General features: G+C 47.2%; 1 protein-coding gene across 2 annotated transcripts in view; it reads right to left on the bottom strand.

The window, feature by feature from the left end:
- Positions 1 to 23,365, bottom strand: part of Pcnx2 (pecanex 2) — a 145,394-nt gene that overhangs the window by 38,512 nt on the left and 83,517 nt on the right. For both annotated transcript variants that reach the window (XM_085843512.1, XM_021170316.2), the window contains exons 22-23: positions 15,356 to 15,464; positions 10,516 to 10,645 (exon numbers count right to left, since the gene is read on the bottom strand). In XM_085843512.1, the coding sequence (XP_085699638.1) occupies positions 10,516 to 10,645; positions 15,356 to 15,464 (239 nt within the window). The remainder of the gene's footprint in view (positions 1 to 10,515; positions 10,646 to 15,355; positions 15,465 to 23,365) is intronic.

The following is a 23,365-nucleotide window of genomic DNA, read 5'->3' as shown; positions in this document are numbered from 1 at the left end:
AGCGTCCGGTGCCCTGGGCAATGTGAACTCTCCTCTAGTGAGGTCCGCTTGTAAACGTGGTGCTTGCAACTCAGAGGTGCTAATTATCTCTGTAATTGGATTGCTGCTTTATCTGTCCCATTGCCCGACATCCCCACAGATCTGCTGCTTCCATCTCACCCCTTGGCCATCTCAAGGATGCGACCGATCATGTACATATGCACCCGTGGGTGAGATTTTTCTCAAAACTTGCCTGACCAAGTCACTGTGTCCTGTGAGTCTGGGTTAAGGGCTTTCACATGCCCCTAACCTTTCTCTCCAGAGAGGCTGACCTGTGCAAGGTTATCTCTCCCTATGTCAGCATGGAGTGCTGAGAGCGGAGCTGGCTTCTTCCCGAGCTGTCTTGTTTCATTCACCCCAGTACATGTCCTAAGTCGGCCGATCTCCTATCCTGCCTCGTGGGTTCAGAAGAGCAACTTAAGTAGGCTACACAGTAATGCTCTGGGCTGGCTCTGCTCCATAGTCCCTTTGCCAGTGTGCACTGGCTGCTCACGGGAGACGCTTCTCTGTACTCTGACTTACAAGTGCCCCTGGTTGGTGTAAGATGGCCAGCGTTTATCCCCATGGGTGGGAAGGGATGGCCCTTCTGTTCTCTGGCAGGACTACAGTGTTGTTGATCTCAAAGTCCACGCTTGGCTTTCAAATATTCTCCTGTCTTTCTGCCCTCTTCCTTTGCTTCAAAATGCATTGTTTAAAAACTTCCTTCACTAGATGGTCATTTCTTCAGTCTCTACTCCACACTTTGTAAGTCTTTCCATGGGTGTTTCTGAAGAAATGACCACCTAGAGACTGACTCACCTGGGGATTCATCCCATTTACAATCACCAAACCCAGACACTGTTGTGGATGCCAACAAGTGCTTGCTGACAGGAGCCTGGTATGGCTGTCTCCTAAGAGGCTCTGCCAGTGCCTGACAAATACAGAAGTGGATGCTCACAGCCAACCATTGGACTGAGCATAGGTTCCCCAATGAAGGAGCTAGAGAAAGGTCCTAAGGAGTTGAAGGGGTTTGCAGCCCCTTAGGAGGAACAACAATATGAATTAGCCAGTACGCCCAGAGCTCCCAGGGACTAAATGACCAACCAAAGAGCACATTAGGACTCTTGGCTCCAGCTGCATATACAGCAGAGGATGGCCTAGTCGGACATCAATGGGAGGAGAGGCCCTTTGTCTTATGAAGGCTCTATGCCCCAGTGTGGGGAAATGCCAAGGCCAGGAAGCAGGAGTGGGTAGGTTGCTGAGAAGGGAGAGGGAGGAGGTGATCAGGGGAGGGTGTTTTTCAGAGGTGAAATCAGGAAAGAGGATAACATTTGAAATATAAATACAGAAAATATCCATTTTTAAAAAACTAATCTTCCTTCTCTGTGCTGGGTTTTCTATGTTTACTAAATGTTTATGGGGTGCAGAGAGGAGAGCTGCCTTGTCTGTCTTATCCCTGCTTTTCCGTTTTGCGAAAGAGCAAATAAACACGTTAGAGAACCTCTCTGATCCATAGAGATGCATGACTGTGGTCTGAAAGCAAGCTGGGCAGTGATTCCCAGTTTCCACCACTGACATGAGCAGGAGACAGAAGGAGCCCTGATGTTTCTGGGAAAGTTTTAGGGTTGTTTTTCTGTTGTTTTTTGTTGTTGTTGTTGTTGTTGTTGTTGTTTTGTTTTGTTTTGTTTTAACTATTGTAATATCCAAAATAAATTCAGTACCTTCCCCCTTCAAAAAGACTTTCCAAACTGTACTAGCAGGCCAAGTACAGAGCCAGATAAAGAAGCTGGCTGACTAAACAAACGTAGAAACATATAGGTCAAAATGACTAAGCTTACAGCTGCCAGAACAAGATTAACAATGCCCCTGCCCCGCCTCACACTAAAAACCACAAGGACAGACAAAATGAAAGTCACCCTATACAAACCAACCAATGCCTAACCTAAGAAGGTTATTGGCTACACCAATTAAAATAAGCTAACTACCCTGGTGCCTAGATCCGCCCACCCCTTACAAAGGTATAAAAAGTGTGTTCTTTCTTTGCTCTGGGTCTCTCCTCCAGCCTGCGTGCTGAGAGGGAGTTCCCCAACATGCTGGATAAGTAAAATCCGCATGCATTTTGCAATGATGACGACGGTCTCTGTGGTCTTGGTGAGTGAGTGTCTTTTGATAAACTACAACACTATCTCTCTGGGCCTCCAAAGAATCCTCCTTAAAATCTGCAAACAATTTTCTTTCCCCTAGACCTCAGAGCGAAGTTTTCTCACCAAGGCTTCTCTGGCTGCAGCAGACTGCACCCTGGTGACACAGGGATAGGAAAGAAGCAGCAGTGACTTTCAAACACAATCTGCGGCAACACTCACCACGTGAGGGGACCTGCTGCGCTCGGCCGTCTGTGCCGGCGGACAATATCCCCCGGATCTCACATTTTGATGGTTCTACTACGAGTCATTTCTCATTTCAGAACCATGAAGGGAGGCTAGAGAGATGCTCAGAGGACAGAAGCTCCTGAAGAAGAGCCAGGTTTAATCCCAGCGCCCATGTCAGGGGGCTCACAAGTGCCTGTAATTCCACATTCCAGGGGATCCTTCTCCTGGCCTCAGCAGGAGGTGAGGCCCCACGCTGGTGCCCACACACATACATGTCATTTAGATCATGTGAACCAAATCACCAGAAATCATGAAGGAAGATCCGTGAGATGTCTTAAGAGAGGGGGATGAGGGTGTGAACACAGTATTTCCAATGAGCCAAGACAAAACAGGGTATGTTTTCTTCTATACAGATGACAACGGAGTCCACAAGGAAGAGGAGCCATTGCATAAAAAGGAGCAGCCATGGCACGCTGTGGAATGGTTTAGAATACAAAGCCCAAGTCATCCCGGTACCCACTTGTCCTTCCCACAGTCCACTCTGCTTCTAGCAGAAAGAATGACACTCCCCAGCAGTGTGGCCTGCAGCATCATTTGAGTCTTGGTGATGTTTGCCTCCCCTGGTGGGGACTCTAATTAGTATGGCTAAGAGTTCTAGGCCTTAGGGAGTCCTAACTGACCAGGTACTTGGGACATGTCCAATAAGCCTCTTGTCCTGTGTATATTTACAACAGGCAACAAGAGGGTTTTAGACAGTGTAGCTTTAAAAGCTGTGTATCTCAGGCTGGGGCATAGCTCAGTTGGTAAGATGATAGCCTTGAAAACCTAGGGACCTGAGTTTAATCTCCAGAAGGTACATTTCAAAAACGCAGGCCCGGTGATGCACACTTCTAATCCCAGCACCAAAGAGGCAAAGACAAGTGTATCTCTGGGGTTTGATGGCCAGCCAGGGTAGCCCTAGTTGGTGAGTTCCAGGTCAATGAGAGTCCCTGTTTCAAAGAACCAAGATGCATGACTCTTGAAGAGCAAACCTTGAAGTTGTCCTCGAACCTCCACACACCTGTACATACCACACACCTAGAATATTCCTCTTTCCCTCCCCACTTCTGCCTACTTTTATTCCTGGCCTTCCTTTGCTTGGCATAGAGCAGCATCATATCCAAGGCTGCAACAAGGGAAAAGCTGTGGTCTCCTCTCTCTGACTGCCTTGTCTCAGAACAGACCTCCCTTGCAGCTGTCCCAGCCTTGTACCTCTCTCAGACATCCATCACCTGGAGTCCCTCCCGAGGCCCAGTAACATGGTGCCCTTGAAGAGTCAGCAGCTCCAGACAGCTGGAGAACAGGTGGGCATTCTTATCTCTGTGCGCAGTCCCATGCACGGCCTGTTTCACGACTCGGCACTTCTCGGTCACTTTTGCCACTCAGCAAAAAGGAGCCTATTCCAAGAAAACCACACACCGTAGCATGAAGGATAGTGCACAGACACACAAGAAACCCGACTTGCCACCTCTCCTCAAAGGCCCCCTTCTTCTGAAATATAACCACACAGGTGCTCATTGCCTAGCCTTGAGTGTCGAGCCTGCTCCTGAGGGCTGCGTGAGAGCTTTCTCCTGGGCCAGCAGAACGGTAGGGAAGCTCATCACTTTGCTCGATCAGACTCAGACCTGGAATTCCAGGCAAAAAGAATCCAGGGCTTGGAGAGAGATGTACGAACATTTCGCCAGACCAGAGAAACAATTTCCCTCTAGTCTAGTTTGGTGAGCCACTGGGTTGAATTTGGATTATTTATGAGACCATGAAGGGGGAATTACACAGGCATGGGTGACCCAAAGGCAGCTACATCACCAACAATCCCACCCTGGTTAGTGATGACTCAGGATTGCAGTGCCCCTGGATGCAGTGTGCAGGCAGCCCCACTGAAGCGCTTCTCCAAGCAATTACCAGCACCTTGGTAGAGGCCTCCTGAGTCTTGTATGTTTTGTGACTGCTCAGACACAGGAGCCTGCCGTGGACATTTCAGTCAGCCCACAACAGCTGGTTCTTGTCTTGTGATAGCGGAAGGCTGTCTCCAGTGTGGAGCTTGCACCCTACACTGCCAAGGCAGGGGTGAAGCGGGGAAACCTTGCACTAGTTAACTTTGTTCAGTCCTGGGACAAGACACCCAATACAAGCATGTTACAGAAAGAGTCTATTTCAACTCACAGAGGGGTCAGTCTGCCATGGCAGGGAGGCACGGGGGCAGGGGCGAGAGGCTGCTTGCTGGTCACGCGGCATCCACAGTGAGGAAGAAGAGAGAGACTGGTGTTCAGCTTGCTTTCTCCTCTCTGTGTAGTCTGGAGTCCATCAGATGCCACTGCCCACATTTACAGTGGATATCCCCACTCCTACTAACTCTACAAGCTCCAACTCAGACACACCCAGAGGGATGCTTCCACAATGATTCTGAATCCCATAGTGTTGACTATAAAGTATAACCGCCATGACCCCTTCTACCAAGTAGATCCCACAGTTCTGACAAACCCTCTCTCTCACTGGGACCGCTGACTCCAGACTTCACATCCTTCTTCATATTGTACTGGATCTGCTGTCCATAGTCTCACTATCTGCCTCTTTCATGCTGTGGCCTGATGCCAGCGTGACCAGTGTGATCAACGTGATCATTGTGACCAGTGAAGGCAGTGTGACCAGTGTGATCAATATGACCAATATGACCAGTGTGACCAACGTGATCACTGTGACCAGTGTGATCAACATGACCAGTGTGATCAGCATGTGACCAGGGTGATCAATGCAACCAGTGTGATTAATGTAACCAGGGTGATCAATGTGACCAGTTTGGCCAGTGTGACCACTGTGACCAGTGTGACCAGCATGATCAATGTGACCAGTGTGACCAGCATGATCAATGTGACCAGTGAAGGCAATGTGACCAGTGTAATCAATGTGACCCATGTGATCAATGTGACCAGTGTGATCAGTGTGACCACTGTAATCAGAGTGACCAGCATGATCAATGTGAACACAATGATCAATGTGATCAGTGTGATTAGTGTGACCAGTGTGACCAGCATGATCAATGTGACCAGTGTGACCAGCATGATCAATGTGACCAGTGAAGGCAATGTGACCAGTGTAATCAATGTGACCCATGTGATCAATGTGACCAGTGTGATCAATGTGACCAACATGATCAGTGTCACCACTGTGACCACTGTGACCAGTGTGACCAGCATGATCAGTGTGACCAGTGTGATCAATGTGACTAGTATGATCAGTGTGATCAATGTGAGCAGTGTAATCAGTGTAACAAGTGTGACCAGCATGATCAATGTGACCAGTGTGATTAATGTGACCAGTGTGATCAATGTGACCAACATGATCAGTGTGACCAGTGTGACCAGCATGATCAGTGTGACCAGTGTGATCAATGTGACCAACATGATCAGTGTCACCACTGTGACCACTGTGACCAGTGTGACCAGCATGATCAGTGTGACCAGTGTGATCAATGTGACCAACATGATCAGTGTCACCACTGTGACCACTGTGACCAGTGTGACCAGCATGATCAGTGTGACCAGTGTGATCAATGTGACCAGTGAGACCAGTGTGATCAGGGTGACCAGAATATACGGACACTATAGCATTCTCCCAAATGCCATCACATTAAGCTGAGGTTTGTTGAGTCTAAAATTCTCTTTGACCCTCACTCTGTTCAGACTTCGTCCAGTTCTATCTGGTATCTCTCAGGGCTCACTTATGTCCCCTTATGCTCCTGTGGAAGCTAAGCCATGTTAGTCTTTAACTATGTACTGCTGGGCAGCACTTGTATCCTGTCTCAGGCAGTTCACACTGTTGTTACAGAGTCTTCTTGGCCCAGCTACTCACAAAGACAAAGGATTTATTGTTCACAGCTCTGAAGCCTGTAGGTCTGTAGCCAAGGTACCAGTGAGACAAGGTTCTGCTAGAGGCCTCTTCTGGGCCACAGATGGCCAAGTTCCCACTGTGACCTTATGGTAGGAAGGAACCTGGAGAGCTCTCCAGGGTCTCTTGAAAGGCAGCCCAAATCTACTCACCATGGTTCACCTAACAATCTCCGAAATGTCTCACCTCCTCCAGCCCTAGTCTGAGGTGAGAGGGTAGGCTATGAACATAGAAACGATGAGGGTGGACATACAAACAGACCCCTCAAAGCCACATGTATGTGTTTTCACACCGCTCAAGCCCCACAAATCTGAGCATATCACAGACCTCTGGGTCCCTTCCCAGAGGGTGAAGGTGCTTTGCAGCCTCCTCCTTCACAGACAGGTGCAGTTACTTGGCACACCCTGGTGCAGGAAGGACAGGGTGGGAATAGGATCTCCCCAACCACCCAAGTAAGGAAAACTGCATTGGGACTCCCTAGTGTGACCCCTTTCAAAGCCCTCAGACAGCCACCGTCTCTGAGGGTTCAGAACCACATCCCTGCGCTCCTGCCCTCTTCTTGCAGGTGGAGCGGCTGAGCACCTAAGCAGAGGATACACAGAAGAGCTGGACATTCCTCTTGGGAACAGGGACAAATGGACTTACAAGCTGACAACTCACCTGGATGCACCCTGCACTCTGTCTGGCCCCTCACCATGCTCCGCACCAACCTGAAGATGGGTGCTATTTCTTCATGCTATTATAGTAACTGCAGGCTTGATAGCTCAGCATCAGGACTGTTGAGATGAGCTGGGGTGGAGTCACCCAGCAACAGCCTATCAGAGGCTCTCAATGAAGCTCAGAGGCTACATCTACCCAGAGCTCTTCTGCTGCTATAAGGAGTGTGCAGAATGCTTCAGCTCTCCCCTGAAGCGAGGCAGCCAGAGAGAGCAGGCCCACACCCTCTCCTGCCAGATATGCTCCTTTTGTGACCAAGGCTGTCTGGGACGAATACTTTACCTGAATATTGCTGAGTGGTGTGCATGCATGTGTATGTGTGTGCATGCATGTGCTCTCTGTGTTCTCTGAGTGTACTGTGTGTGTTCTGTGTCACAAGTCTTCTCTCTGTATGAATGTGTATGTTTATGTGTATGTTCAGAGTGTATGTTCTATAGTTGTGTGTGTGTGTTCTCTGTGTCTCTACTGTATTTGCATGTGCATTGTTCAAGTGTGTTTTTGCATGTTCTAGGTATGTTAATGTGTATATGACAGAGAGAGAGACAGCATGTGTGTGTGTGTGTGTGTGTATGTATGTATGCTCTGTGAGAGGCTTCGAAGTGCTCAGGGACCAGAAGGGCTGCTTTGGGTTTATATTCTGGCTGGGCTGTTCACTGGTTCCATGACCTTATATGAACCATGAGTTTTGCCATGGTTTCCTTGGTATGCTCTATCATAAGGAGGGAAATGAGACTGTACAGAGTAGCTGTCAAGGCTGAAAAGACTGTTAGACGTGAGAAGGGGATCAGTAAACTTGTAAAGCTGAGGGTTTTGGTCTCTGACTTTACTGCCATCCTGGTCCTGCTTCTGTTGCAGCTATTATTACCAGTTTCAGACCTAGGGCTGGCTTAGCAGAGTCCATCAAAGCTGTCACAGCAATGGGACACCTCATCATATGACCTGCACCTCAGCAACGATGACAACCAGGCAGGAAAATTGCCATTAAATAATGGCAGAGCCTCTCAGAGTCTGAGAGCCTCATGAACAGGCTCACAGAAACTATGGAGTAATAGACTGTAGGCTGGAGTGTGCAGGTCTCCTCCCCACACCCCCCACATCCCCTTACAGAGACACAGATGTACTGTAGAACCAGCCCCAAAGCTCCTGCTTTGGACTTAAGAAAAGGAACCAGGCGCAGTGGCGTGAGCATGGGATTCTAATGCCTGGGAGTCTGAGGCAGGAAGACCATGTTAGAACCCAGGCTGGGCTAAGACACTGTGATGGCTGACCCAGGGACTGGCACTATTTGGAAGTGTGGCCCTTTTGAAGGTAGGTGTGTCACTGTGGAATGGGCTTTAAGACCCTACTCCTAGCTGCTTGGAAGTCAGTATTCTGCTAGCAGCCTTCAGATGAAGATGTAGAACTAACTCTCAGCTCCTCCTGCATCATGCCTGCCTGGATGCTGCCATGGTCCCCCCTTGATGATAACGGACTGAATCTCTAACCTGTAACCCAGCTCCAATTAAATGTTGTCCTTATAAGAGTTGCCTTGGTCATGATGTCTGTTCACAGCAGTAAAACCCTGACTAATACAGACACTATCTCAAAAACTGAACATCAAAGAAAGGAAAAAAATGAAGGAAAGGAAGAGAGAAAGAGGGAGGGAGGGATGGAGGGATGGAGGAAGGGAGGAAGGGAGGAAGGGAGGGAGGGACGGGGAGAGAGAGAGAGAGAGAGAGAGAGAGAGAGAGAGAGAGAGAGAGAGAGAGAGAGAGAAGCAAGGTAAAGTTTTCCCAGTTAGGGTTCCCTGAACCTAATCTTGTGGGAAGTGTGCTCAGCCAGGTAAACACCTCACATCTCAGCCTTGGTGGCAATGGAACCCCCTCAGAGCACTAGTCTGCCCAAGGATCACACTAGCTCGTATGAACATGTAACATGTGCTGAGATGGTGCCTCATTTTCTCCTTGCTTGCATTAATCAAACAGGTCCCGTTGTCACCTGCACCTTAGTGACAAGGGGGAAGAGACTTGAGGCTGCCAAAGTTGAAGGGCTTTAACCCATGTACCCCACTGCCTGCTCCAGGCCACATACTTATACTCACACAAATTGTCTCACAGCAGAAACTGGAAGCCACTGTATGGTCTCTGGACCTTCAGGCCAACCTCTGAGGCCAAAAGGGCACAAAACAGAATAGCAGAGTTCTGCCAAGTGTAGGCACAGCATGGTGATGCCAAGAAGGGCTTGCTGTCAGGAGCCTGGTATGGCTGTTCCCTGAGAGGTTTTACCAGCACCTGGCCAATACAGATGCAGATACTCACAGCCAAACACTGGACTGAGCCTAGGGATGCCAATGGAAGAGCTACAGGAAGGACTGAAGGAGCTGAAGGGGATTGCAATCCCATAGGAAGAACAATATCAACTAACTGCCCCCCCCCCCGAGTTCCCAGAGACTAAACCACCAAGGAAAGAGTACGCATGGAGAGACCCATGGCTCCAGCTGCATATGTAGCAGAGGATGGCCTTATCTGGCATCAATGGGTGGGGAGGCCCTTGGTCCTTTGGAGGCTTAATGCCCCAGTGTAGGGGGATGCTAGGGCGGTGAGGCGGGAGTAGGTAAATGGATGGAGGAGCTCCCTCATTGAGGCAAAGGAGAAGGAGTATGGGATGGGAGGGTTGTGGAGGGGTAACCGGGAAGGGGAATATCACTTGAAATGTTGACTAATAAAAGAAAAGATTGTGAGGCCACCCCCGGCGCACACTAGACCCAGCTTCAGGAGGGAGAAAATGATTACTCCTCAGTAAGCCACTGTGCCCTCGTTTGTTTCTGCCTCTAATGAAGAGTGGTAGACTGAACGTAGCCATGTTCTGAGCTTCGGGTCCCATCCCTATTATTAAAAATAACAAAGACAAAATACCCCATTCCATCACTACATCCACGGAGAATCTGGTGCCCGGTTCTAACGGCCGAGGGAAAGGTGAACCTGGGAGCCATGATCTCCTACTGAATGTGTCCTACAGGTTCCGTGGTGCTCCTGTCTGTGCAGAGCTGTGATGAGAGGACTTGGCAGAGGCATCAGATGATGATGCCGAGATTCTGATGCTCACAGAAGGGATATAATAAAGAACAAGGGGGCTTTCCTATAGGTAATCCCAGTATATCAAAGCACACAGCCATGGCCTGCCCATCACACCTTTTCAGCCAGCAGCTAAGAACCAGCTGTGTAACTCTCTTCATAGCTCTCCAGCTATGACTAACAGACGAACCCTACTTCATACTGTGTACCTGGAGACCACCGACGCACACTACCAGGTGCAGTGGATTGCCGATTCACACTGCATCAGCAGCAGATCACAGATTCACACTGTGAACTGGAGAGCCATGGGAGCCTGGGTGTCAGACCCCTGTACAGAGGATGTGAACAGTCCAAAAAACGATCCAGAGCATCAGGGACTAAGTGCTGGGACACACGGAAATATAGCAATTTAGCGGTGATGTTTAAGCTCTTACTTATAGCTTCTCTCCCAGAACTTCACCGGCCTGACGTAGGACGTGATGAATATGACGCTCCCAAGGAACGGACTCAGGGGTGTGGAGAAGATCGAGGTGGCAAATGTCTGAAAGAAAAGCATGGCGGAGTCTGAGAGGATAGGGTTAAGGAGGAATACACGCTGTCATCACCAGAGTTTCAAATGCTATTCCATGGGTCACGGTGTCCCACGTCTGCAATCCAAGCACTAGGAGGGTGGAACAGAAGCTAACATTCATCCTTAGCTACAGCAAGAATTCAAGGTCAACCTAGGCTACGAGGAGGCTATCAATACAGACAACAACACTGACCTCTGAGTGTCACACATATGTGCACACATATGCACACACACACACACATACAATCAAAATAAAAATCTGGGGACTGTAGGGAGGTGTGGTGGAAGGTGGAGGAAGGGAATGAATGAAGGGCCTCTGAGGGACTGAATGAATGAAGGTATTCAGCTGAACTGTAGTTAACAGCACCAACACAGACCCTGGACGGGATCATAGCTCAGAGGTCACCCAAAGCCTTCTTCGGTTCCTCCCAACAGAAAGGGCGAAAGGTTAGCTTACAAGGCAGATGACCTGTGAAAAGTGCAATTAAGATAAAAATCCTCAACACCTATAATTAAACACTTTATGAAAATCATTAGGAGCTTAAAGGGACGTGGGGGTGGGAAGCTGCCTCCCCACCATGCATGTTTAGACTGTAGTCTAATTGTGAGGAGATGATAGCCGGGCGCAGTGTCTGCACACGTTTAAAGGGTGAGCTTCTCTCCCTAGAGGCTGGAAGCTTACAAGCCAATGGAGGCGGTAAGAGAAGAAACATGCTGGAACTGGTGAAGACAATTTACCCAGCAGTGCCCTGCTGGCTGGAGAGCTAATTCAATTCGAAAATACAGCAAATTAGTCTGTTCTTGATGTGGGATGGAGCCCACGTTTCTTAATAGGGTGATGAGATAATTAACGTTTGGCAATTAGGTGGGATCCGGGCCGACCTTTACGGATCTGGCAGTTTTCTCTGGACCGTTATGTAGACCCAGCTTCTCCACCCTTCATCTCATGCGGACTCCAGGTGCTAAGAGTCCTGACCTTCATCACTGAACAAAGATGAAGAGGTCTGTGGACAAGGAGAGGCTTCGGAGGCAATGGCCAGCATGGGGGCGGTTAGAAGGCCTTGTCTCAGCAGACGGGAATAAATGATGTCACTAAAGGATGAGGTTTAGGGGAAAATGGATGGAATATTCCAAAACTGGTTGTCAAATATTGTATACAATATGGATCTTGAATGTCTTCCTTTCTTGTGTGTGTGTGTGTGTGTGTGTGTATGTGTGTGTGTGCACGCACGAGCCTGTTTATACTTGGCTGTACACGCATGTGCAGGCCAGAGCTCAGTCTTGAGCATCTTTCTGCAGATGCTGATAACTTGTTTTTGGAGACATGGTCTCCCATTGACCGGAGCTCTCACTGGAGACATTTTGGAGCTCTCATTGACTGGGAGTTTACCAAGCAGGCTGCTAGGCCAACTGGCTAGTGAGTTCTAGGAATCTCCCTGCCTCTGCTTCTCCATCACTGAGATCACAAACGCCTACCAACACATCCAGTCTGTTTACCTGAGTCCTCGAGGCCAACTCAGGTCCTTATGCTTGCAAGGCCAACACGCCACTGAATTACTTCTTAAGCCCTAGCATCTCCATGCCCTAAGAGAAGGGGTCGACAAGCCAAAGCACTTGGCTTTAACCCATGCTGCATGCCAGCTTCTTCCCTTGTCTGGGATTCACTGAGTAGGCAACCCAGGCTCTGGTATGAACAGGGCAGATGTACAGGGCAGGCAACCGTGTCAGTTTAGCCATGAGCTGTGAGGAATAGCTGGGGTCCACAGGCTTACTGGCGAGCACAGGTACTGACAGGAAGTGTCATAGAACAGCCAGGGATCAGTGGTCCCCACTTTTAACTGCCACCATGGTTCCTTGACTATGTATTCGTCTTTCTTTTGATAATTTTCATGTAAGAAGCATGCTTGGAAGTTGAAACTTTAAACATACATCAGAATAAGAAGTCACCTCAGTCCCCCACCCACTCTTACTTTATATAAAGGAATCTTTGGGAAAACAAAGTGCCCAGCAGTTGAAGGGTGCTTCAAGCATTTTTTTTCTCTCTTAGCTTATCCCACCGAATAACCTTTGAAATGATTTGTAAGTATCAACACAGGTCTAAGAACAAGAATATACCATGCTGTGAAAAAGTAATCATCAGATTTCACCCACTCAGCTGTGCATCCTGCAAGCTACAGTAATAACCTGTCTGCAAGATGTGCCCATGGTTACACTAGTGGCACACGTGTTAGGAGACTAACCAACAACTTTAACAAAAATGGATTTAAGGCTCGCTCCATGAGGTTGAGTTCACACCTCCAACTATCAATGAAGCCAAGAACCTGAGACTAAAGAGACCATTGGTCCTATGGGATACCTGCTATTATTCTGCTAAATGAACGCAGCAATAAAACTATTCCAAGTGACATATTGTTATTACCCATAGATAAGCAATTCTCAAACTCCATCATAGAAACAAGTGGACCATGTGTGGAGAGAGAGACTTTGGAGTGCACAGCCTTGAGCCTATGCCTTTGTCACACCCTCCTCTCAAGCCTCAGGGGCACATGATGGGGAGGGAAGATTGTAAGAACCAGAAGTGATGGATGACTTAAAAAATGTTTTAATGTTGGGCAGTGGTGGTGCACGACTTTAATCCCAGCACTTGGGAGGCAGAGGCAGGTGGATTTCTGAGTTCGAGGCCAGCCTGGTCTACCAAGTGAGTTCCAGGACAGCCAGGGCTACTCAGAGAAACCCTGTCTCGAAAAAAAAAACAACAACAAAAGCAAGTTTTAATAACTTTAAAAAAATAAGAATCTAGCATATACTATTACTTAGTGATGATCACAAGTATGTTCCTGTCCTGACCACCAAGTTGAGTAAGAAATTTCCTGTGGAGGAACTCAGTTAACCATCTGACATCTTCATAGAAGTAAAAATTCCAGCCTCATTTATACCAATAAACAGCATCCAAGTACACAGCCGGCCGGAGCTTAGCCTGAGGAGGGTCTTCCACCAGAGATCATCAACACAAGCGTAAGTCCCTGTGTCCATCTGTTCTGGTTGTTTTAACTCTCGTCCTGACTGACAGAACCTAGACTCATCCAGGAAGAGAGACTTGGAGGAATTGTTCAGATCGTGGTGTGCTGTGAGCACATATGAGAGGGATCGTCTTGATTGTTCACTGAAGTGGGAAAGACCCACCCCAACGTGGGTGACACTTCTTCATGGACTGGACTGTGTAAAGAAAGCTGATCTCGACAGTGAGCAGGCCAGGAATCAGTCCCTTCCTGGAGGGTGTGATTGAGCGACGGCTTGTGTTTCTGCCTCCATGGCCACTCAGTGATGACTCCCCCACAACCCCCCCACCCCCACACACACACCCAATGTGAGCCAAATAAACCAGTTCCTCCCCTAAGCTGCTTTCCGCAGAGTGGTTGTCATGGCAACACAAACAAAATTATAACTCCCTCTGAGGATCTATCCCTGAGTTTGACCTCCGAGTTGTACAGAGCCCAGGAATCGTTCATTTTCCAGGTTGCTCCTGCGGCTCTGACGCCAGTGGCTCTAAGCCTGTGATCAGAAACATGGGTATTGAAAATCTAAAATCAGTGGGAAAGGAAACTCTTAGGGACAGATATTAGGATCAAGAAAATTGCATTATTCTCTCTTTTCAAGTATATTCTCGTGCCTCCGTTGTTCATCTTGTTATATTGAGACAGAGTCTGTTTTTTTTTAGCCTTACTGGCCTGGATCTATGTAGGCCCTACCTCTCTGGCACCCGCAGGCCATCCTCCTGCAAGCTAGGCTTACAAGTGTGCATCACCACGAATGGCTTTCTTTAATCAACCTCTCTATGTCTCTCTACATTTCGGGATAAAATTTAGTTATCTGTGTCAATGTGATCATTAGAAATGGCATCTCCAATTTGCTTTGAGCCGAATTAAATTGGATTAAAGCTAATGATCATTGTGGAAACACATTAAAAATGTACAGAAACCAGGTCTGCCTAGCAACCACAAAATAAAACTGTGATTTATTTTTCACTCTCCAAACGTACTTCAGGGTAAAATTCTACTCGTATCCGATTCTAGATTTTGTAATATTAATGAAGTAGATATAAAAAGTATATTACAATATAATAAATAATATATTGAATTTATTAACCCTATCTATAACACTTAAGGGTAAATAGATGTGTACAAGCTTGCCTAAGTCGACCCAATTATTTAATCAGTAATTTTCTATTTAGAAGTCCAACCCTCTGACTGCATACCTAGAGTTGGGAAACTGAATGCTGTAGGGATGTAAAATTTGGGTCAGCAAAAATGACTCAGTGGGTAAAGGTACTTGTTTCCCAGTTGGATGATCTGAAATCTGTTCCTGGGACCCACATGTTGGAAGGAGAGAACCATTTTCCACAAATTGTCCTCTGACCTTCATACTTGCACTACAGAACATGAGTCTCACTAAATAAATAAAATACATTTTTTTTAAAAAAGTAAAAAATAACCACTGTGCATGGATTGAGGAGCAGGCAGCGTCCGGAATGACACAATGTCTTTTAAGGTTAAGTGGCCTGAAGGGGACCCGGAGTGCCTCTCCAACACGCATTAAAATGTAATCGGACAGACTACAGTGCTGTTACTGCCAGGTCAGTGGAGAGCGCCTGTCTGTAAGATGCCAGCCTCAGTCTGGCAGGGGAGAGCGAGCAGAAAGGATACGAGGGATGGCGAAGAGCTGGGCAAACACGTGGAAGGAAGAGCCCCAGGCCATCTGCCAAGGGGCCACGTAGGCCAGGACAAACTGCAGCTTCTGAAGTAGATCCCCAAGCTGAAAGCAAAGAGACACAGGTTAGAGAAGACAGCTGGCCCTGGTCACCACATTAAGGTCACACAAAATACATCGTCTGTGGGATAGAGGCCACACGATCACTGCTTGTTTCTGTGTCACAGCGTCCTCTTTCCTGCAGGACATGGGAGATGGTGTCTGATGACACTTCATGGAGGCCACAGGTCAACTAGAGCCTTGGCTGGTTCATCTCAGCAGGTCCACACATGGGCAGTGTGCCTGTCTTTCTTAAAGCAATAGTCACAGCTCAGTCTGCTGTTCTTCACATGGGATCGTTTTAGCAGATTTGTGCAAATTCTAGTGTCCTTGATGTTTCTCAAGTTTGTGTGTATGTATGTGTGTGTGTGTACACGTGTGTGCACACTTGGAAAGAACAGAGGTCAACCTTTTGTTTCTGCTTAAATAATCCACTTTGATTTATTTACTTATATGTGTGTGTGTGTGTGGTGGGTGTTTGTGTGTTTTGCATGTGTTTGTGTTCACATGTGTGTGTGGTGTGGGTGTTTGTGTGTGTTCACATGTGTATGTGGTGTGGGTGTTTTTGTGTGTTTGCATGTGTGTGTTTTGTGTCTGTGGTGTCTGAATATTTGTATTCATGTCTGTGTGTAGGGGTGTGTGTTCATATGTGTGTGCATGGGGAAGTCAGAGGTCAGCTTCAGGTGTCATTCCTCTGGTGGTAGTCTCCTTGTTTACCTGTTATTTGTTTATTTTGAATGCATATGTGGTGGTGTGTATGTGTGTATATCTGTTTGTGTGCAAAGCTGCATGCCTGTCCAGATGGCATGCAAGTGGGGTTCAGGTGAGATCTAAAATCTGGGCCTTGAGCTGTATGTCTGATGCTTTACTCACTGAGCCAGTTTGTTTTCTGAGACAAGGTTGCTCATTGGCTTGGAGCCTGCGGATTCTTCTGGCCTGAAGCCCCAGGAACCCTCCCTTCTATCTCCCCAGCACTGGGTTTCTAGGCATGCACTACCAGTCAGCTTTGTGTGTGGGTTCTGTGCAGAAGCGCAGGCTGCCGTGATTGTGAGAAGTGCTGTATTGGCTGAGCTCTCTCCCTAGCTTGTTGCTCAGGATTTTGAGTTCATTTCATCTGTGAAGCTGCCTGTACTTGGAGAAAAATAGCTCCACCTATCAAACTGCCAGTTAGAAGGCACTTAGGAATGCTGAGGTGGGCAGGGAGAATGACACCAGCTGGACAATCCAGCACAGGCCTGAGAGCCAAGAGGGCCTTGCTCTTCCAAGCCCTGCCAAGGTTCCATCTTTTTGTAATTATTTAAAAGTGTGTGTGTGTGTGTGTGTGTCTGTGTGTATGTGTGTGTGTATGTGTGTGTATATGTGTATGTGTCTGTGTATGTGTGTGTTGTATGTGTATGTGTGTGTATGTATATGTATGTGTGTATGTATGTGTGTGTATGTATGTATGTGTGTGTATGTGTATGTATGTGTGTATATGTGTGTGTATATGTGTATGTGTGTATGAGTGTGTGTGTATGTGTGTATGTGTGTGTGTATATATGTATGTGTGTATATATGTATATATGTATATGTATATATATGTATGTATATGTATATGTATATATATATGTATATATATATGTATATGTGTATATATGTGTGTGTATATGTGTATGCATGTGTATGTGTGTATGTATGTGTGTATGTGTGTGCATGTATGTGTATATATGTATGTGTGTGGTATGTGTATGTGTGTGTGTATATGTGTATGTGTGTGTATATGTGTGTGTATGTGTGTATATGTGTATGTGTGTATATGTGTGTGTATGTGTGTGTATGTGTGTATGTGTATGAGTGTGTGTGTATGTGTGTGTATGAGTGTGTGTGTATGTGTGTGTGCTCTATGGAGGCATGCATGTGTGCTATGCTGCATATGTGGAGGTCAGAAGAGAGCAATTATGTGTAGTCACTTCTCTCCTTTGCTCTCACATGGGTTCCAGAGATTGAACTTGGGTGGTCAGGTCCACACAGCAGTTGCCTTTAACCACCAAGACACCTCACCAGTCCGATATGCCATCTCTTAAGTTCACAGGAAGCCCAGTCTCCCTGCCCTACATTGTCCCAGACACTATGTTGAGAACTCTTAGTGTAACTATTAAGAATTCATCTCCTGGCTCGTGTCTCCGTGAAAACCGCAAGCCCGAGCCAGACTTGCTTAAGTGGTATCCCCTTCCCCTCAAAAGCCTGGGTGATGGAAAGTTTCTCTGTTCCATTTTCCCAGGGTGGCTGTGCCCTGGGAGGCTCTCCAGACACCTTCCCAGGAAGCTAAAAAGTAGGTCAGGCCCAGCCGTGCAGTCAGAGGGGCTGCCCCAGGGAGGGCACATCTGCGAGCACGGAGCCCTTGAGGGTCCAGCAGAGCGGCACCATGATTAAATGAATCTATTACAATTATTTTTTGCTTAGCACAGCAGTTTGTATTTACGCATAAGCAAAACTAGTAATCAGACATCGAAGGCTTCCAAACCCAGCACTTTCTTGCTCTAATTGCGCCCCAGGCTCCAGCTCTCCTCATTCTTCCCCATCTCCCTCGTTGTCTCCTTTCCCTCATGAATATCATGAAGGCCAGCTTAATACAGGATGCTAAACAGAAGTCTTGTGGGGGGTGGAGACCTGTGCTGTTTTTTGCCCCTGGAGAAGCCAGGGCTCCTCACTGTCAGCTCTTTCTATCTCCTTTCCCACTTTCCCACCTATCCTGAGAAAGAGAGTGGGTGTGGAGGACTTAATGCCCAGACTACCTGGGTTTAAGACAATGGGCTGGAATGTTCTAGACAAATATTCCAAGTTCCCAGGTTCTCAAACAAGAATTGACAGGGACACGTGGATATTGAGGGAAACCCAGACAGTCTGATAGAAAAAAGGCAGAGGCTCAGCAGCACAGGAGTCAGCAGCCTGGGACCCTTATGGGTAATCTGTAGGTGTGAACTTTTCTCCACACGTGCTGTTCTATGTGGAGGTTCCCAGCCTGGTTTATTTGATATGTTGTGGTGTGTGCGTGTGCATGTGTCTGTGAATATGTGTGTGCACATGAGTGTGTACATGTGTGCATGTGTGTGTATGTGTCTGTGCATATGTGTGGGTGTTTGCATGTTTGTGAGTGTGGAGGCCATGTGAAAAAAATGTGAGAACCATCTCTCAGGCATTGTCTTCTGTATTGTATTTACGCATAAGCAAAGCTAGTAATCAGACATCGAAGGCTTCCAAACCCAGCACTTTCTTGCTCTAATTGCGCCCCAGGCTCCAGCTCTCCTCATTCTTCCCCATCTCCCTCGTTTGTTTTGAGGCAGGGTCTCTCACTGGTCTAGAGCTCACCAAGTAAGCAAGGCTGCCAGGTTTCTGAGCCCCAGAGCTGCCAGCCTCCCTCACTCTGTGATTCTAGGTATGCACACCATGCCCAACGTTTCTGTGGTGTTTGGGTTCCAGCTCAGGCCCTAATGCCTGCACAGCAAGCACTCGATCTACAAAACCACCTCCCCTGTCCCCTTAGATGCTGACTTGACCTCATTCTCCACCCCAGTCTCCTGCCATGGAAGTGCATCCTGACATACTGCAGCTCTGACCCTCCTCTTCTGCTCCTATAAAACACGGTTCTCAGTGTCTACTTGAAACAACAGGGCCTCTGCCCCCAAATTACCTACATGGCTTCCCTCAAACAGGCCACCAGTGGTTTCCAGTCTCTTTCTGTCCTCCTCTGCCTCCTTCACCCTTCTGCCACACATATTCAAGTCCCAGTCATGAACCATATGGTGAACCCCCAAAGAGACATTGAGGTATTTATTCCTGCAATCCAAGGACTTCAGAGGATGAGGTTCAAAGAGAGAGAGCTCAAGGACAGCTGGAGCTGCATAGGAGGACTTTGTTTCAAAGCATCACACACACACACACACAAAACCTAGAACACAAACATATGATTCCTGCACAGCTACACCTGTCCCAATGTTTAGCCATCACGGGACTCAAATCCTAACTTGGTAGCACTCCTGCTCAGACCTCAGGGTCCCCACTATGATAATTCTCCTGTTTTCACCTCTAGATGCTTAGAACATAACTCTCCAAATCTCTGCACCTCCCAGTCACCATGAAGTCTGCAACACGTGTCCCAACCTAAATGTCCGCACCTCTCAAAGCTTCTGTGGACCTCACATGCCTGACACCCTCCCTCCTCCTTAAAGCTCCAGGTCAGCACCTTCGCTTCCCAGTCATGAAGGCTGACTGGGCATTACTTCTGGAAGCTTCATTCAGTAGGATGACCTCCTTGCTGGAGAGCCTCCCGTCCTAGACTTAGCTGGCAGCACCACAAGGTACAGGCTTAGTTTGAGAGCCTGCACCTGAACCTAGTTCTCTCATATACCATTATGAGACCATGCAACAATTCACTTTATTCTCATGCCTCAGTTTCCTTTTCTAAACTGAAGAACAGAGCCAGCAAAGCTGCAATGAAGAATGAGGAGTGTTTAGAGCAGTTCCTGGGCCATGCACAGTGCCAGGGCTATGCTAACACCCACACTATCGGCATGGATAACCCCAGGACTGAGCTTGGCACCTATAGAAACATCATTGCTTCTTGTATGTGATGTATGTATGTACATGTTCATGTGTATGTGCATTTGCACATATGCAGGTCAATGTCACGAGACCCCCTCAAATGCTCACTGTCTGACTTTTTGAACTAGGGTCTCACACTGAGCCTCGTGCTTGCTGCTGGTCAGTGAGCCTTTCTACCACCTGAGCAGAAGTGCATGCCCTGACAGCCAGCTTTCATGTAGGTCCTGGGAATCTGAACTCAGATCCTCATGCTTATGAGGTAAGCTCTTTACCAGTTGAGCCCTCTTCCCAGACCACTACCTGCTTTTTGAACAAAGTGTTTTGAATAAATTCTTTTGTAAAAGCCCAAACTCTATTTTTAAAAAGACATTTTATTTTAAATGTGAGAGTATCCACCCATACCCACGAAGTACAAGGAAATGTCATTTAGAGATTGCTGCAGAGACCTCGAACATGAACTGTGGTCCTCCATAGCAAGGCTGCACATCATGGCTAGGTAGCAATTATTCAAACAATCACCATGAAACAGCCTCACCATTAATTTTAATTTCCTGAGTGGCAAAAGCATGTTCATTGGACTAATGGTCTGTGGAATTTCATGTTTAATGTGTGAGGGGATGGCAGGGTTCTCTCAGGTCATGCATATAAACCTGCTTGCAAACGTTACTAGGACAAAGTGATTCCTACAGATGTTCCATAGCCAGTGGGGTGGTGTGCAAGGACTGTGACATCTTTGGTCTGCTTACGATCAAATATTCCTAGCCACCAAGTGTTCTTCCCACACAACTTACTGTGACCCCAGATCTGGGTGGACCAGGCAGATCCCAGAGCATCACAAGGGGTTTCTTGGTTTTCCAACTCTCATAAAGAGTTCAAAGTAGCCAAGAATGACCTTAAACTTTTCATCCTCCTGCCTCCTTCCTTAGTGCTAGGATTACAGCCATGTGCCATCTTGCTTGACTTAACTGGTCCTGGAGATCAAACCCAGGGCTTTGTGCAAGTTAGGTAAGCATGTTACTGATCGAGACACATTCTTCTTCCTGTATTACATAGGTGTGTGTGTGTGTGTGTGTGTGTGTGTGTGTGTGTGTGTGTGTGTGAGTGTGTCTGTATGTGAGTGTGTGTGTGTGTGTGTGAGAGAGAGAGTGAGTGTGTGTGTATGGTGTTGGCAAGCAGACATCTGTGTGGTCAAAGGCCAGAGATGAAAGTTAGGAGTCTTCTGAAATTGCTCCCACCGTTATATTTTGAAGCAAGTTCTCTCACAAGGCCAAGAGCTCACCAGTTCAGCTAAGCTGATCTGCCAATGAGATTCATTCATCTCTGCTCTCCCACAGCTAAGATTATATCATCTGCCAATACATCCGTGCAATGAGTGACTCCTGAAAGCATTGCTGCCTGCAAACCCAGCCCTGGAAGTTTCTAGCAAGCCTCTAGGACATACATTAAGAGAACCATTATTACTACTTTTAAGAATTGTTACATACATGAGCATGAGAGACACCCCGCACACATACTTGGACTTGCAGGCAGAACCTTTCTGGGGGACGCAACTTCTCTTTGTCAGGACTACTGCCTGTTTCTTTAAAACTATGTCTGGGGACGGAATCTTGCTCCTCACTGTAGCAACTCTGTGACATTTCTCTCTACAGACAAGGAGTGAGCTTGGGGAGTAGTAGGATAGGCCAGGACTCCATCTCATTCTCCACAGGATGCCAGTTTCTCTGCCCATTGTCTCTGCCTCCCTCCCTCTCCCTCCTCCTTCCTCATCCTCCCCCCACCCCACCCCCCACCTCCCGCTCACTCCTTAGCTATTATCCTAGCCTAAAGCTGATCACTCAAACGATAGTCCCAAACACTCCTTCAGTTGTGGAAAATAGGAAAGTTCCTACTTTGGGTCATTCTAAAATTTTAACCCATAGTTCACAAGGCTCATAGGAGGTGGCTCACTTGAGAGAGTGGTTGTCTAGCAGTCATGAAGCTCTGGGTTCCAGTCCCAATATTATACAAAGTGTACACGGCTGTGCACACCTATAATACCAACACTCAGGAGGGGGATACAGGAAGACCATGCGCACAAGGCTGTGCTGGTCAGTTTTTGTCAACTTGACACAAACCTACACATACCTGGGAAAAGGGTGTCTCAGGTGACAAACTGTCTTTATCAGATTGGCCTGTAGGAATGTCTATAGGCAATCTTTTTGATTAATGACTGACAGAGCAGGGTCCAGTCCACTGTGGACTGTGCCATCCCTCAGCAGAGAGACCTGGATTGGAGAGACTCAGTAGGCAGCACTCCTTTGTAATTGCTGCTTCAGTTTCTGCCTTTGGCTTCCTTTGATGATGGATTATAAGAGGTAAATGAAATAAACCCTTCCTCTTCAGGTTGCTTTTGATCAGTGTTTTATCACAGTAATTGAGAAACTAGAATACAAATTGGTATCAGGAGTGGGGATTGGTTGTGATGAATCCCACCATATGCCTTTTATGTCTAGGACATGTAGGAGGAAGGTAGATGACTGCAGAGCTTTGGTCTGGAAAGATATTGAATGTTGAGATGTCCTTTTGTTGTGGGAACTTGGAAGATAATTCTTAGGGAAATGCAGACAATAGAGGCCTGGCGTGTAAAATGTCAAAAGAATTTGAGAGTTTCTCAACAACTGTATCAGCACCATTAATATGATATTTTGAATAAAAATCTATGGTGTCTGGTTATCTGCGGCTGAAGAATTGCCACAATTAAAAAGAGACCAGCACCAATGAGGTAAAGCCTTTGCTTTATTAGGACAATGGATGCTGTTTAGCTGGGTATGAAAAAATCAGCTGTGGTGACTCAGAGCCAGTTATTATTGAGGTAAAATCTGGGGAGTGTTTTCTCAGGATCAGCATACAGAAGCTGTGACTATAAAAGGCCAGGGATGACTATCAAGTTGGTAGCCAAACTTGGCAAGTAGAGTTACCTCCCATGTGGTACTGGTTTTTAAGACTTAGGGGAAACATGGACAGTAGCTAAGGCTTAGAATGGTGAGATGCCATTAGTGAATACAGCCTCAGTGACAGCAGAGGCTCCAGAATTAGGAGGTTCATGGAAAGAAGCTGAGTCTTGGCACCTCTATAAGGATGAGGGTCACTAGATTCTCCCCTGAGGTTCTAGCTACCACTTCTCAGTGGCATGTGGACATGCCAAGTGTTGGATTATAAAGTAGGAAAAAATCTGGTGAGAGATGTGGACCCCACAGGGCTACAGCTGTCTGTGAGTGAAACATGCTATATTTCCAGTGGGGTAACTGTCTGTGTATCTCCCATGTTCCTGAAAATGACCCCAATAA

Source organism: Mus caroli, unplaced genomic scaffold, assembly GCF_978045245.1.
Source record: "Mus caroli unplaced genomic scaffold, Mus_caroli_1 scaffold_10, whole genome shotgun sequence".
Classification (NCBI taxonomy): domain Eukaryota; kingdom Metazoa; phylum Chordata; class Mammalia; order Rodentia; family Muridae; genus Mus; species Mus caroli.
The sequence above is the reverse complement of the archived record's forward strand: the minus strand, read 5'-3'. Positions and strand labels throughout refer to the sequence as shown.